Below are 16,594 nucleotides of genomic sequence, written 5' to 3' on the forward strand. Positions count from 1 at the left end.
ACCTGCTCCTGCCCGTACCTGTCCCCGCTCCCTGGGCAGTCCCCCCCTCCAGACAGAGCTGGGCAGATGGCCCTTAAAGACAGACAGTTCAGGTCGCTTTTCCGCTCCGAGCTTCACACTCTCGCTCCAAGGCAAGCCAAAGCCCCTGCGATGGCCTCAAAGGACGCCCTGCTCAGAGACGCGGGCGTTCTGCCCTTCCGCCTGGACCGCTCTTCCCAGGCCCCCGCGGGCGCACCCTCTCTCCTCCCCCACCGGCCCCGGGGCCCCCACCTCAGCAAGGCGCCGTGCCCACCCAGTGCCCAGCTCCAGCCCTCCTCCCTGCCTCACTCCTTAATCCCACCCCTGTTCTTGTTCCCTAGTGCTAACCACATACGGCACTGTAAAATTCACTCATTTGTTTACTGTCTACCCCTTCCAACTACTGCATTAGCGTCAGAAAAACAGAAATCCTTACTTTCTGTTCACTAGTGTATCTCTAGTGCCTAGAATGATCCCTGGCACATAATGAAACATCAATAAGAAAACAGCTGAATGAATGAATGAAATCTGGCCCCCTTCCTGAAAGCAATAAATAATTGAATGAAACCCAAGCATTCCTGCAGCCTCCTTCGGAAAGGGGAAGTGCTCTTCTGATGAGAGCAGGCCCCAGCACAACTCCACCTCAACTCGTACATCAAGAGACATTCCACAGACACCTTTTCTCTCGGAAAACAAAATCTCTACGAATATGTAAAAAGTCTTTTCCTACCTGGCTTATTTTTCTCAGGAAAACATTTGTCCATCAAACCTGCAATATTGTCTCTGTACCTGTTAAAAATTAAAGAATAAGTCATTCTTTGAAGCTTGATGCCACAGAAAGTTACTGATACTGAATAATAGTAAACGGCACATTAAGCAAGCACTGTGCTACAGCCTCAATATGCTTGTAGACATTCTTCTAAAATCACCTGAACAGGCCTGGCCGGTTGGCTTGGTGGTAGAGCGTCGGCCTGGCGTGCAGAAGTCCCGGGTTCGATTCCTGGCCAGGGCACACAGGAGAAGCGCCCATCTGCTTCTCCACCCCTCCCCCTCTCCTTCCACTCTGTCTCTCTCTTCCCCTCCCGCAGCCGAGGCTCCATTGGAGCAAAGATGGCCCGGGCGCTAGAGTGGCTCTGGTCGCAACAGAGCGTCGCCCCCTGGTGGGTGTGCCGGGTGGATCCTGGTCGGGCACATGCGGGAGTCTGTCTGACTGTCTCTCCCCGTTTCCGGCTTCAGAAAAATACAGAAAATAAATAAATAAATAAAATAAAATCACCTGAACAAAAGACAAAAAAATCTTACTATTTAACAGGTCCTTTGCTACTTCTCCATTAGGATCAGTTTAAGCTACAGCCCCAGTTACGACATTCTGACTGGAGAACATCTGCCCTCTCGAGAGCTGGCCCAAGGTAACCCAGAAGTGCCCTTTACCTAATTTTGGAATCGCGGACATAGCTGGGGTCCCTCAGGTTGTCCTCCCACGGCAGGTGGCCGCTGAGCCACTGGATCATGCAGTAGCCCAGGATTTCCAAGTCCCCGCGTCTCGATGGGGCTACGGGCACGGGAGCAGATTAGGCACGCGGAAATAACTTCAAGCACGCACAGAGCGAGAGGGAGCGGTCTGCTCTGCAGTCCTGTTTCTCACCAGCAAACTTTGGCTACATTTAGTAAAAGTATTGAATACTGGGTAGTATCAAAAAAATAGTTTACCTATAACTAACAATTTATTTGAAAACCAAAACTGGCAAAATCTAGAGTTTTAAACTGAGACCACTAATCTGGGAAATAAAATATAAAACAATGACACACTTAATATTGCCCTTGGAAAACCTGAAGGTCTTAAAAATGCTGTGAGCTATTAAGAGGGCTGGAGACCTGGGGGTCTCAGACCTCCGTGTCGTCCCCCCCCCCCTCAGTGTTGAGCACAGAAGAAAGAAACGGCTGCTGAATGGACTAACCTGACAGGTTTACCGATTACAAAGGTGTGGCTGCATGAGAAACTCAAACTGTTACCGGGAGAGACAACAACTTCCCAACTAAGGTAAATGGAACCGGAAAGAAGTCCTCACTGCGGCTCTCTGAGCCACCTTCACTGCCAAACCTGCCTGTCTCTGCAGCCTGGGAGGACACGGGAGGACACGGGAGAACTCACCCGCCCCTCGTCCCCGCCCCGCCCCGCCCCTTTGCTCTTCCCCGCTGGGTTACTTGTGCAGAACTCAGAACCGCCAGGCTGTGTAGCTCTTGTTCTACCGCCGCTGACATACCCACGCCATTGTGCGCGTCGATGCTGGTGAACTCAACAGTGCCATCGTGACATCTTTTGGGGTCTTCCTTGTATTCTTTATGAATTCCTTCTGGGCAGTACCGATACGCAAGGCCATAATCTACCAGGTACACCTACAAATTCCCAAGCACCCAGACAAATGAAAGCCGGAATGGTTGCATAGTCTTATAAAAGCTAAAAACAAAATACTGTCACTTAAGCACTACAGCAGCCCAAACAAGTTAGATTCTATATGCAAACGAAAGCAAAGACTCATTCTGACTTTATTTAAAGGAAAACATTAGATGGCCATGTAGCTATTGTCCAGAGAGTATTACCTGACTTTGTATTCTTTTTGGATTAATATGTGTTACACTTGGAATTAATCTTGTCTCCTCTATTTGACAAGGATTGTACCTCACACTTCTTACAGTCTGAAAGACTGAACCCAGCATAAAAGCAGCAGGACCTGTCGCGATACACATGCCCCACGAGACACCTGCACCACGCGCCTGCCACCCTGACTTAGAGGGCACGGGACACATCAGTTGTCTTCTATTCCTCTGCCTCTTCCCTTGTAAAATCTCAAACATCAATTCACTTCATAACAGTATTTCAGATTATAAACATCTCAAGAACTTTTAGATGAGGCCCTTATCTACATTAAAATATTATATATTAAAGTCAAGTCTTCAAAATTAAACCTCAATTTTAATGAGATACACACACACATCTGTGGGCATGCGTGTGTGAGCTGATTAGCATAGCAACCTAATAACTTTGTCTTTCTTCTACACCGCAGCCTCGCGTTACATTTCCAGTTCTGGGAACTGTCTCCCAAACGTATGCAGTTGGTCACAAGAGAGAAGTATAGTAAAATTAGAGGGATGAGTCGAGCACATACATCTAATACGAGAAAAATAATCCCACCCAAAGCACATGCCCAAAGACTAACAGAGCTGCAAACATATTTCCATAGAAACAAAAGGCAGCAGGTTTTAGTCAGCTGTAGACTGAAACGGGTGGTGCTGTTATTTATTATGTCCAGTCTATTTCAACTCACAGAAACCATATCACTCAGCTTCTTAGCGATGTTTTATTTTTAATCCAAAGCAAGGAGGCTGGAAATGCTGTGACTGCCCTAAGGCTTCTCCATGAGCAAGCTTTAGTTGAGAACCTTCTCCTGCACCTGCACACAGACCCCCTTTGGCCACCACAGCGGCGATGGAGGCGGGAAGCCAACATGTGAGGGCAGAAAGAGAAGAGGAGACAGAGGGCAAAGGGGAATCTAAGGCCGAAGTTAGAGAAGGCTTTGAGGAAAAGATGAAGTGTGGACTACTGACAAAAACACACTTAGAATGTTTAAATCATCTTTTCTCAGACAAGATGGAGTAAGAAGAGAGAACACTCAGAATGGAGTCAGTGCAGCGGCTCAACAATGAAATGTCACCTAAACCTCACCACAATCACAATCAGTCACAATTCAATTGTCTAGATCCCTCTACTGCAAGTAAAGTAGCTCAAATAAAGGTAAAATAACATTAGCTTTTTTCCTCTCCTTAAAAAGTAAAAATTACAAAGGGAATGTAATAAACTAAAAGAAAATGCAAATCTGAATTCCAAACACTAAGGGCATACAAATTTCGACAGCTAAGATATTTCTGTAAACCAACTGATTTGAATAATCAACATGTTAAAGACCAAATTTCCCAAGAAACAGAACACTTACACTTGATGGATTTCCTGAACAAAGGAAACAGAAAACTGACAAAGCAGACAGGCAGACATAATTCATTGGTACACTATGTAATTTTAAGCTCCCACCCCCAAATCGCTGTTTGAAATTCACTCTGTATCACAAGCACTTCTTCTGAATATTATTTAGGGCAAACTAGCCAACTTGATAAAGTGCCAACAAATTGCATCAAAAATGTAGAATGTTAACTAGAGAAAAGTGTCAAGAAGAAATATTATTATTACCATATCTACTTCAAAAAGTAAAACTTCTGCATGGGTTCAGAAGTTCAAAGCAAGTCTATTTGTTTTGAGACAGCAGGTTTTAAATAGTAGAAATTAAAGCCAGAAGCTCACCTGGTCAGGATTCTTGCAGCTCAGGAGAAGGTTGGAGGCCTTGATGTCCCCGTGGACGTACTCGTGCTCATGGATGTACTCCAGGATGTCCAGCTAGGAGAGCAGCAGAGGGAGTTAGTGCAGTACCAGCGCCAGCCAGCAGAGGACCGAGCCTCAACGCAAGAGCTTCCCTGGCTGAAACGCAACAAACACAGAGCTCACGCACAATTCTTAAGCTCAGCTGCAAGACAGTTTTCCGAGAAAACCTTTTGGCATTTGCTTCATATATCTTCTGAAGATCGCTCCCAAAACGATCCATTACCATAAACCTGTAACTGAAGACAAATAAAGTCAATAAACAAAATAGAATTCTGAAAAACTACCTTTGAATAATCTCCTTGTCAAAGTAGTTTTTCAAGGCAATGTTTAGGACAGGAGTCCCCAAACTAAGGCCAGTGGGCCGCATGCGGCCCCCTGAGGCCATTTATCCAGCCCCGTCGCACTTCCGGAAGGGGCACCTCTTTCATTGGTGGTCAGTGAGAGGAGCATAGTTCCCATTGAAATACTGGTCAGTTTGTTGATTTAAATTTACTTGTTCTTTATTTTAAATATTGTATTTGTTCCCATTTTGTTTCTTTACTTTAAAATAAGATATGTACAGTGAGCATAGGGATTTGTTCATAGTTTTTTTTATAGTCCGGCCCTCCAACGGTCTGAGGGACAGTGAACTGGTCCCCTGTGTAAAAAGTTTGGGGACCCCTGGTTTTGGAAGAAAGAAGAAGGAAAAGAAAGACAAACACTTGAAACAGTTCCTTCTAAGGAGAATTCTCAAGAGCTCAAGTGCTTTTCTGCACCTTCACCCTGAGGCCTCCTCTTGGTCTCAGCTAGAGACAATAGTCACTGTCAGATATGCCCATGGAGAAGCCAACAGATTGATGCACAGTGAACACAAAGCAGTCAGAGCCGAATGACATCACTGCTCTTTCTCATAGTTAATGCATGTCTCTGGGTATCAGCTTCCTTCCTCTGACCACTGCTCTGTTTGTAAGGCACATTTTAGCAGTACTGCTACCATTCTGCTAAAATCAAGACTGTCAAGAGATGCTGTAACAATAGCGGAATGGAAAATATCGCTAAAAAGGTGCCAAAGGACTGTATATTAAATACTCAGCAGACAAGATTTGGGGAAGACAAAATATTCTGAGAAAAGGTGAAGACCCAGGGTTTTGCCACAAACCAGCTGTCACCTTAGTCAAGCCACATTACTTCTTGGGCCCCAGATTCCACAGGGTTCGATCGAGAAAGCAGGGCTCGTGCTTTCACAGGTCCTTCTGGCACTCACACTCCAAGACGCAACAACCACGTGATACTTTCAGTGTGATCAGGTTGCAAAAGTACAGTTCACCTTTGCTCTGAGGGTCACTTTTGCCTTTATTAAGTTTTCCAGAGTCTGACTTCCTTAAATTACTCAGTAAGTCAATAAACACCAAGACCACACTAAAAATGTACCAAGACCTCTTCCCATGAGGACGAGATGAACAAGCCCCATAATAACACAGCAGCGTTCACTGAAGCCTTGGTGTGAGCAGGGACTACTCTAAGCGCTCGGTTGCACACGGGTACCCACCGCACGTCACCCACGAGGCAGGTGCTATCAGCCTCATTTGACAGCAGAAGAAAACTGAGGGAATAGTTTGTCCTCCAGTAAGTAGTGGGGCCATGCTTTCGACCACCACGCTAAACGTAGGGAAACGTCAGCAGGACGCAAAAATCCCACATACGTGTTGTCGGCTTCTAAGATAAACAGACGGCATGACGAGTTCAACGGGGAAGGAAGAGCTAACATCAAATGACAACAAGCCAAATAACAAGTTCAGAATTCTACCCATTTTTGAACTGGAAGAGAATTAGAGATCATCTCACGTGAACATCTTTAATAAATAACTAATGTCTTTGGAGGTAAAACGATTTGCCCGATGTCACGCAGTCAGTGGCAAATGTATCCACTCATGGAAGTTTTCAGTACGGTGACCTCTAAGACAATAAAGAGGGAACAATAATTTTAACAACCTGACTTCCTTTGTACAACAGGTTTTCAAAGGTGGAGGAATGAGACTAAGGACAGATCACGTGTTTGTTTTTCTACAAATAAGTGATATGTGTATAATTAAGATAAAATAATGAGTAACAAAAACACAACCTCTATTGACAGTCTGAAAGAGAGCTGAACCACAATGCCTAATTCAACCTGAGAATATTCACACATCACATTAAACAGTTCTCTGTTTATAGCCATACATCACTCCACACTAACTCTATGAACAACCCCTTAATCACCTCACTATTTCTAAATTATCCACATCAACTGAAGCACGATTCTGTACACTGCATAGAAATTAGCACCATACTCTTCTGGGAAGACGTTTCCACCACTGGGCAGTACAGTGGAAGTTAGTTACAAGTAACTCTCTAAAGAAAAACCATCAATGTGTACTCTCCTGGAAACTTGATAAAACAAGGCAAATAACGAGAAAATAGAAATCAGCGCAATTTAATAATGACTTCAGATAACTTTTTTTATGATCCTGATATTGTTCTAAGCACTATATAACTATTAATTCAAATCAATTATAGGGAATAAGAATTTCTGGCAAAATAAATAAATAATAAGGATTCCTATATCTTTACTTTTATAAAAGCGAAAATGATAGTTCTTAAGAGTGTCAACCTAAAAAGTAAATCACTACCATAGAGGTAATGATGCTCCATTGTAGGGGACACTTCCAGCAACCTCATGTCACAGAAAGAGCAGGCTAAGAGGGAAGGTGGCCGCGATAAAGGTGCACTAAGAAGTGGCCCGAGGGTCTGGTCCCCGAGTCCCTGCATTCCACAGCGCCTCCAGTCCACGAGGGGCAGAGCTCTCCTGCAGCGTCCTGTCGGCTACCTGAGTCACCTTCCATCCCCACCATGGCCCCAGGCCCTGATCACGTCACAGGGCCACACTCACACTCCACAGTGTGACGGGTCACTGCTTTACCAGAAAATATGTGGTAAAACTATGGAAGGTAAAATAGGCTATGACGACGTAGGCAACTTTAACAAAAGGCACCATGCCCAAAGCAAAACCAGGGGAAGAGGAAGGCAAGTTCAGGGGGAATGATGATGCAACTAATGGTTACTGAGCACATACTACTTCCTCTTCACAGTGACTCCTTAACGAAAGGGCCACTGCCCCGTGTTACAGATGAGGGAATGAGAAACTGAAAGGAACGAGCCCGGCACAACACGGATGGAACCAAGTGTAATCCAGTTCAGGGGTGGGTAGGTTTGGATGTGACACACTGTTTGTTGTGAAAAAGAATTCTGGAAGGAGGGCAAACGTTGTTATTCTGAAATGCTCTCACCCCAGCCACTTCCCTCCCAGTCAGCTCTGTGAAGCGTGGTCTTGACAGTGTGCTGAGTGCTAGCAAAAGTCTCTGCTTTCGCGCAATAACCGCAGGGGGGTCTTGCTGCCCACATCCCCTCCAGAGGCTCCAAAGCACCATGTACACTATGCAAAGCAATTCTCAAACACTCCTTCTTTCACCAGCTTGTCACTGTCCCTTGTTTAAGAGCTTCTGCCTACTACACATAGGTTCTAGCTATGTGTGCTCGCTCCTCTGTGTCTTATCTGCCACCGTCTCTGTCTCCTTCTCTCCCACAAGTGTGCCCTGTTCCTTGTTAAAGAAAGATGGCGATCAGCCACACAGCGGGCCAGAGCCCACTTGAGCCCTCATGCATGGTCCTGTCCCATTAGAAGCCATCCCTCCTGCTCAGCGCTTTGCTAGACCAGTAGTTCTTAGCCCTGACGGGATAAAAGGCACATCTGAGAGTGAGAGCTGACACACACCTTCCATGGAGACTAAGAGCTTCACCTTTAACCCCCTAAGTGTATAGCTGTTCCCTCCTTCCCCAGACGAGAACACTGAAGTCAGAAAGGAGTATCTTACCCACTCACATACATTTTAAGGAGCCAAACAGACTTAAAACCAGTCAGTCTAGCTCTAGAATCCTTGCTCTTAACTTGCGAATAAAACCTCGATCTATACTATTTCTCCAGGAATTTTCTTAAAAATACAGAATCTTGTCTCAGCAAAACCATATGTAACAAAATGTTGTCTATCATTTCAAGGAGTCTCACCTTCCCTAAGAGATGCACGGACTCCAGAATCAGAGCTTCCAAACAAACGACAGCGGCCGCCCACCCTTCTACGAGCTCTCCGCTCCATCTCTCCCTCCAGCGCACCCACAGGCGCATGCGCAGGCACAGGCGAGCCGTCCTCTTCCACGCGGCCAGGGCTCGACCACGCTGACCCACCGGCGCGCCGGCCCGTGCCACCACTGCTTTACGAAGGAGCGCTGAGGGCGCTCCGGCCAAGGACACACGACAGGAAATCTGTCCCCTGCGGCAGGGCTTCCCTGCCAGGAAAGGGAAGCTCACAACAAGCAGTACCATTCTGGGCGGTGGGGGACTGTCCGCGTAGGAAGCCTGGAAATGGCTCGCGTAGGAAGCACACCCCGAGACCCCACGGCACGGACTTAACAGAGCACAAAGCTGGGATGAGAAGGGCAGCAGGGCCGGTAAAGGCAGCGGGCCCGATAAGGCCCCGAAAGCCGGGCCAGTCTCCTTCCCCGGCAGGGAAGCATCCCACCCTTCCTAACTAAATGCCCCCGCCCACCGCGGCCCCAGCCCTCCTCCAGGAGATGCCGTCCCGTCCCGTGTGGACAGAGCACCACCAAGCTAGCGGAGGCTCTCTCCAGCTCAGCTCTGCCAGTCAGTCTCTCCGTTCTCAGAGCTAAGACCCAGAAGTCACGGTCCCACACTGTGCCACTCCACTGTCCTGCTTCATGCATGTCACACAGCAGTGTTTTCTCACCAGCCAGGGGCTGAAACCTCATAAAAGGCAAAATGCTACAGTGGGCAGGTATATGCCAACATGAAATACCAAATGAAAGGGCTGCCTTTTACACCAAGGACATGGAGTTTTTGTTTGCTTGCTTGTTTTTAAAGAAAAAAACACCACAAGGCGCATTTGGGTTTGTTCCTACTTGTCACCTGGGTTCCAGGCAGCTGCTACCGTGTGAACCCGTCCTGCAGACAGAGGCGCCCGCTCCCACGAGGCACCGCCATCTGCTGTAGGAAAAGCCGAGGGGCCAGGGCATCCTGGACCTGCGCACACACACACCCGACACCCAGAGGGCCGCCCAGCCGCACGGGGGCGCTCGGCCGAGTCTCACTAACCAACTAGACAGGGAACGCTCAAAACGGGGAAGCAAGAAACGAAACATACACATTTTTACCTTTTTCCGTTTTTATCATGTAGACCAGACCCCCAATACTTAGGAACACCCAGGTACTTCAGTTTACGGGTACGAATCCATTTCTGAACTAAAAATTAAAACAGAGGCTTGTGATTTCAATTGCTGGTCATCGTCTTTTAAATCACTAACAGTAAAATGTACTTACATCCATAATAAGATTTCACTTTGATTTAGTCATTTAAAAAAGGAAGTAAAACAGTACTTTATAATCAATAAATAAAAAGTAATTCAAAGCATTTTTATTAGCCCACAATATTTTGTTACCCTGCCCTAAACATTGTCTTTACAATGAAAAATCTGCAAAAATACTCTTTAAAAAAAAAATCAAACCACAGTACTGTGGTTGCTATTAATATCCCTAATTATGTAAATATTTGGTTGGTTCCACAGAAAGGCTGTTTTTACCACAATCAAAAAGTTTTTTACCTCATTCTGAAAGTCCTCACCCAGGAGGGCTTCCCTAGCCTGCCAGGCCTGTACCACCCCACCGGGAGACCCCTGTGGCCCTGGGGTGGGGCAGCCGTGGGCAGCAGTGGGGAGGCGGGGGGCGGGGGGGGGGGACTGGGGGTCCAGAGTGGCCAGAAGAGGCCCCGCTCTTCACCTCGGGAGACCCCTGTGGCCCTGGGGTGGGGCAGCCGTGGGCAGCCGTGGGCAGCAGTGGGGAGGCGGGGGCCTGGGGGTCCAGAGTGGCCAGAAGAGGCCCTGCTCTTCACCTCGGGAGACCCCTGTGGCCCTGGGGTGGGGCAGCCGTGGGCAGCGGTGGGGAGGCGGGGGCTGGGGGTCCAGAGTGGCCAGAAGAGGCCCTGCTCTTCACCTCGGGAGACCCCTGTGGCCCTGGGGTGGGGCAGCCGTGGGCCGCGGTGGGGAGGCGGGGGGCTGGGGGTCCAGAGTGGCCAGAAGAGGCCCTGCTCTTCACCTCGATAGTGTGCTCCACTTTATCAGTGATGATACCCCAAACCCCACCCAGGTTACATTCTCCAGAACTTAAAAAATAATTCAAAAAGATTTGGAGATCCTTGAGCCATACTCATGGATGAGGGTGATTTTTCTATTTTTAACATCTCCTATTATATATCCTTACTAACAGTAGTCTATATATCAATACAGGTAAAATCTTCTAACAAGCTCATGATGAAATCCGAGTTCTCTCACACAATTCTCATTTAACTAGAACGTGTTTATCAAGTAAAAGATAATCATGACGTAAGACCCGACGCTCTAGCGCCGGCTGACACAGAACAAGTGGCAGCAGAGACGCGCACTGACACACGCGGACTGCGGTTCTTACTCTGCTCGGGCTTGGCGGCTCGCTGGTAGAACTTCAGTTCAGTGAAAAGAGGTCCGTTGTCGCTGGGTTCCTTGAAACACAGGAGTCAGTTAGTACCAGCAGTGGTGACAACGACTGAGTTATTTTCAGAGAACCTTCAAAAATAACTAACAAATCCATTTCTCTTACCAAACAATGTAGTTTTGATGCTTAAGTTTATAACTATGTGTAAGAAAAAGTCAAACTCTTTAGAAATGTTTCAGATATTCTCAAAATATCCATAAATCTTATATTTCTCTCCAGTTCCAATTCTGTAAGTGATAAATTATACAAAATTAGAAGTGTGGTTCAGCCTTAGCAAAAGTTAAGAAAAATCTTAAACTTATTTTACCTTCATTAGGCTTTTTTTTTTTAAGCAAAGATGAGGGACAAGGTTAACTGTTTCACCAAGGGACTACAAGATATTTCTAAGATTTACTAAAACATCGATACTTATTTTAACCAATTAGTGTCAAATCCTACTCTTGTTGTGTTTCTGATGACAATTACACAGTCTGAAACGGCTGGCAAAGCCGACCTTACCACGAAGAATATTCTGGAACTCCAGAGCAAGCAAGCACGGGCCACGGGCCTGCAGCCTCTCCTTTCTGACAGCGACTCCCACATGTCAAACTGAGGGGCCCTACCACTCACCTCCCATATGGTAAGCTAAAAGTAAGAGGAAGAAGGGGCGCAGTGACAACTGTTGCCCACCAGTGTCACTGGACTACATCCATTTCACATTCTATGGGGCATTAGTAGTTAAATTTACAGAGGTATTTACTAACAAAAAGGTATTTTATAAACAAAATATATCAGGCCCGTTGGGAGTTTTGTCTTGTTAAGTAACTATGGAAGGGTGGGAAATAGCTTATAATTTTGTGAACTTTTTAAATAATAAATTGACTGATTAAAATTGGTTGGTTTTTTTTTATCTTTCCATTGATTTGGGGGGGGGGGGGGAGAGGGAGAAGAACGAAGCATGGACTCCTTGTTCCACTTTGTCCTTCCAGCTAGTATCTAGCTGCACAGTCATCATCGCTTCTCGTACATGCCGACTGGGGATCGAACTCGCGACCTCGGTGTGCCGAGACGTCGCTCTAGCCATCGAGGCACCTGGCCAGGGCCAGACAATGTTTGTTTAATGTTTGATATCCTGTGCTGGTATTATCCTGTTTATTGAGAATCTAAGAAAAATTTTGAAAAGGAGTAAAAATTTCAAATGAGGAAGCTAAGATTTCCAAACTAGTTTCAGAATTGCTTTTTGTTTAGGAAGTCTGGGGTAAAGTTACTTGGACAGACTTTCTATGTAGCTTAGCTAGTTCAAGGGTCAGCAGAGCAGTAGAAGTGATAAATGAGGCCCATTACCTTAACTGAGAGAATATTTGTGAAAATACATAGTTTTCAGCTACTATTCTGCAAATACTTAAAATAGGGGTTTTTTTTCATTCAAGATACCCTGTCACAGATGTTAATTTTACTCCTTGAGGTTTAAACAAAGTCACTTTATACACACAGTTCTAATAATATCTCAGAATTCTTGTAATTAGAAATGCAGGATTCTGAAATGCTTTGAGGAAAAGTAATAAGCGATCTGAGTCAGGCAGGGCCTAGGTTAAGAGACAGCATGTGACAGTAAATAGGTAACATACATGACACTGATCAGAACCCAAAAACTAGCTTGCCTCCTGAGTTCTACCTTTCCAGGTATGCCTCTTCCGCCCGCCATGGAAGAGAACAGTACATAAGATCTTGCATGTCATCACCTCTTAAGTAGCAGAATCTAACAACACGTGAGGGTGTGAGTGCCAATCCACTACTCTGCAGACTCCGCTCGTCAAGTGTCACAGAAACCTGTGGCCCCTTTCCTAGCAGCACCGGAAGCTGGACAGACATGTGCATGTTTGGAGCTCACGGCTGAGAACAGGCCTTCGGCGAGAGGAAGAGACTTAGTGTAAGAAATGAAAAGCCCTGGCCAGATAGCTCGGTTGATTAGAGAGCACTGTCTCAATATGCAAAGGTTGCAGGTTCAACCCCCGGTGGGGGCACATACAGGAACAGATTGGTATTTCTGCCTCTCTCTCGCCCTTAATCTCTCTCTAAAATCAATAATTAAATTTTAAAAATAAAATAAAATATAAAAGACTTTAAGAAACAAAAAAATTGAAATTTAAGAGGAGGAATTTTGGTAAAGCTACTGTCCAAATGCTAACTTTTAGAATAGTTCATTACTATAACTCAGGTTTGAAAGGGGTTTTCCTAAGACAAATCCTGGATTACCCATCAGTATAAAATTCTGATTTATTCCATTTCAACCCATGCTATATCAACTTTAATTTTCAGGCTTTCCTTCAGGCAGTAATTTATTAAACTTGTAATAATGAGAATCAACCTATATAAATCAGGGTATTATGATGAAAGCCTCCTACAGGGAGGGGTCTCAGCACACGCATACTTTTCTAATCCGGTAAGATTCCATTGTAACAAAATAAAGAAGCACCTCGTTGGCATTGCACTTGAGCCAAAGCCAGCTATTTCTGCTGAAGAAACTACCTTAACTCATAACTAAAATTTTATTAACATATCTCAAATCTAAAATACTTTGCCAACTCTGTAATAGCCAAGATTTAGAAAAGAAATTGGGACTGACATTTTAACTAGAATATCACTAAACGTTTCTTTAAGACTTTTAAGTGTCAAAATGAAGATGACAACAGCAAAAAAATTAAAATGTGATATATTTCAATGGCACCATCTAAAAGCAACTGGCTGCCATTTAAAAATGAAGCTGTATAAAGTTTCTCCCTTCTACCAAAAATTTATGATCTATGAATTAAAAATTTGGGTCACTTCTTATAACATCAGTGAGGGGACTGAAACATCAGTCTGCAAACTTCTTCCCATGGAACCTGGAAGCCAGGCTTCTATCAGTTCATGCTGGGAAGGGCCCAGGACACAGAGAACTGTTCGGCTCCAAGATGCAAAAGCCCGCCCTCCACCTCCAGCTCTCTGTCAGCTCACTGACGCAACAGCAGAGGGGGAATGTATAATACTCATTAGTACAGTCTGTTAAAAAGAAGTCACAAAAGAGAATGTTTTTCTCCTTGCATTATCCAACTTCTTATTAATTCACCATTTCTCTGGGCACATTTACTTTCCTAAAATAAAATACAGATGGTGGCTCTCGGTTATCTAGAGTCAGAGATACAAATTTACCATCTCTGGTGACCGTCATAAATAAATAGGGATTAAGTCCATACGGATTAAGACTCTAACAAAACCAGACACTCATTTGGTAGAAGGGAGAATATATCTAGCATTTACCTAAACATCTACCTTGAACATGAATGTCTTAACCTCATTTCAAAGCCAACTGTAAAAAATCTGTGGGTTAACTATTTGGAGCTCTTTCATGAGCAGATAGGCATGTTAGCAGAAACCAAATTTCTTGGACAAGTCTCCCACATGAAGGTAGAAGCCCTAGAGAAGCACAGGGTACCTGCATGCCCCTATGAATTAAAGGGCCCCAAACCAGATAAACGTGAGCATGCGTGCATGGCTCCACCAGACATAATTAAGGAGCTCTGCGCGCCAGACTCGGCCGGCGGTGCCCAAGCTCGATGCACAGAGCACCCTCTGGGGGCTGCCCTCACCAGGCTGTGCACCGAGACCCTGATCACACTGCACAGGCGGAGCGGAGAGCCACTGCTCAATATGCTGCTACATGATTAAATCTAATGTCACATTAAAAAGCAATTTGCCTTTGATTATTTCTTAATATTTGCTGAGATTCTTTTTTCTCTAAAGATAAAATACACTCTAAAGTTATAAGAGAAAATATTCATTTTTGAAAATCTGAAAATATTTTGGTTTATTTTCTTCATATACATAGCTATTCTGTAAAACATCCTCTGTACTAGTTTTGTGTCTTGCCTTTTATTTAATAATCATCATGAAATTTCCCCAAAGAGTAGTATAGTATTTATTCTTTGAAAACATGATTACTAATAGCCCTTAATATTTTATATGGCAAATGTTCATAAGAAGTTCAGATTTTAATACTGAAAAAATCTGATACTCATTTTATATGTTTCTACTTGATGAACCATTTCAACTTAACTGTCCTAATGCGCAGAGGACAGAATGAGGGTGGCAGCCATGGGCAGAGCTGCGGTGGGATGCCCAGCGAAGGCCAGCTGAGCACGGGCTGCTCTGGAGGCAGGGGCCGGCTGGAGGGGAGGCAGGGGCCGGCTGGAGGGGAGGCAGGGACCCGCTGGAGGGGAGGCAGGGAGTGCTCAAAGGTGCTAGAAATCAGGGCTAGAAAGTTTCAAAAGAACAAAGTAGGCATTTGAGGGCAGCCTAACGAAAACAAAGTTCTTAAAATGAGACAACTTAAACCTAGTTAGGGACATAAAATAAACAAATTAAAAACTTTAAAAAAAATAGGTATGAGCCTGACCTGTGGTGGCGCAGTGGATAAAGCGTCGACCTGGAAATGCTGAGGTCGCCGGTTCAAAACCCTGGGCTTGCCTGGTCAAGGCACATATGGGAGTTGATGCTTTCAGCTCCTCCCCCCCCTTCTCTCTCTCTGTCTCTCTTTCTCTCTCTCTCTCCCTCTCCTCTCTAAAATGAATAAATAAAAATTTAAAAAAAAAATAGGTATGAGAAGGATATTAGCACATGAGATGGAAAGAGAGCTCAGAGAAGGCAGCTCTCAGGGAAGGAACAGCGAACAGCACTACTAAACTCTGCCCGTGACAGAGAAGAGAAAGTCAATAATATTACTTTGTGTACGACATTCTCCCAGGATCACAGATAAACTACAACATGGAAACCGTTAATGAAATATTAAATGCAAAAGAGAAATCAACTGAGTATTTATCACTGTCCTAATAACACGGAGGAATGATGCAGGCGAAAGGAAACAGAACTAAGGAAGGGGACAGGAGAGGCAGAGCACTGCACAGGGTCTGAGAGGGAGAAGAGGAAGGAAGGCGATCTGCTACCTTAAGCAGTTAGGAAGGACCTGTTACTACTACACTGCTTTCCTAACTCTGTAAGTAAAAAAGGTAGTAAAAGTCAAGTTACATTGAATCACAACAATAGAATTACCCATAATACAGAAGACTATCTTAATTCTAGAATAAATCCCAGTTTAAAGAAGCTCAGGTTATAGAGAAGGAGACAGGGCTCCACACCAGCCGCCCCCAGGCGTTGGCCGGCACGCTTCCCTTCCCAGACCTGGAGAGGATCAGGCTAACCAGCTCAAAGCAGTCACAAGTAACCTAGTTTTTGAGCTTCAAGATTATGAAAACTCATATGAGGACTTACTTTCTTCTCACAATGGAAACATTTTTAAGATCCTAAGAAGAAACTAATCTTATCCATAGATTTTAATAGTTTAATTAGTTGTATCAATGACAAATGCAGATAATATTCTGCAGTTCCATGCAAATGACCCAATTTAACAGTAAGAACTTCCATTGTTCTGATACAGTAGCAAACTGATTGTTTCAAAAGGCTTATTATTCCACACATGAGAAAGAAGAAAAATCAAAGGAAAAAGGCATGAGGAA

The 16,594-nt window shown here is 44.8% G+C and overlaps 1 protein-coding gene across 3 annotated transcripts in view; it reads right to left on the reverse strand.

Annotated features, from left to right (window-relative positions):
• LOC136376545 (serine/threonine-protein kinase VRK1-like) overlaps window positions 1–16,594 on the reverse strand; it is a 72,584-nt gene that overhangs the window by 19,191 nt on the left and 36,799 nt on the right. For all 3 annotated transcript variants that reach the window (XM_066342671.1, XM_066342669.1, XM_066342670.1), the window contains exons 4-10: window positions 11,001–11,070; window positions 9,692–9,779; window positions 4,578–4,686; window positions 4,373–4,465; window positions 2,283–2,415; window positions 1,450–1,570; window positions 749–807 (exon numbers count right to left, since the gene is read on the reverse strand). In XM_066342671.1, the coding sequence (XP_066198768.1) occupies window positions 749–807; window positions 1,450–1,570; window positions 2,283–2,415; window positions 4,373–4,465; window positions 4,578–4,686; window positions 9,692–9,779; window positions 11,001–11,070 (673 nt within the window). The remainder of the gene's footprint in view (window positions 1–748; window positions 808–1,449; window positions 1,571–2,282; window positions 2,416–4,372; window positions 4,466–4,577; window positions 4,687–9,691; window positions 9,780–11,000; window positions 11,071–16,594) is intronic.

Source organism: Saccopteryx leptura, chromosome 6 (assembly GCF_036850995.1).
Source record: "Saccopteryx leptura isolate mSacLep1 chromosome 6, mSacLep1_pri_phased_curated, whole genome shotgun sequence".
NCBI lineage: Eukaryota > Metazoa > Chordata > Mammalia > Chiroptera > Emballonuridae > Saccopteryx > Saccopteryx leptura.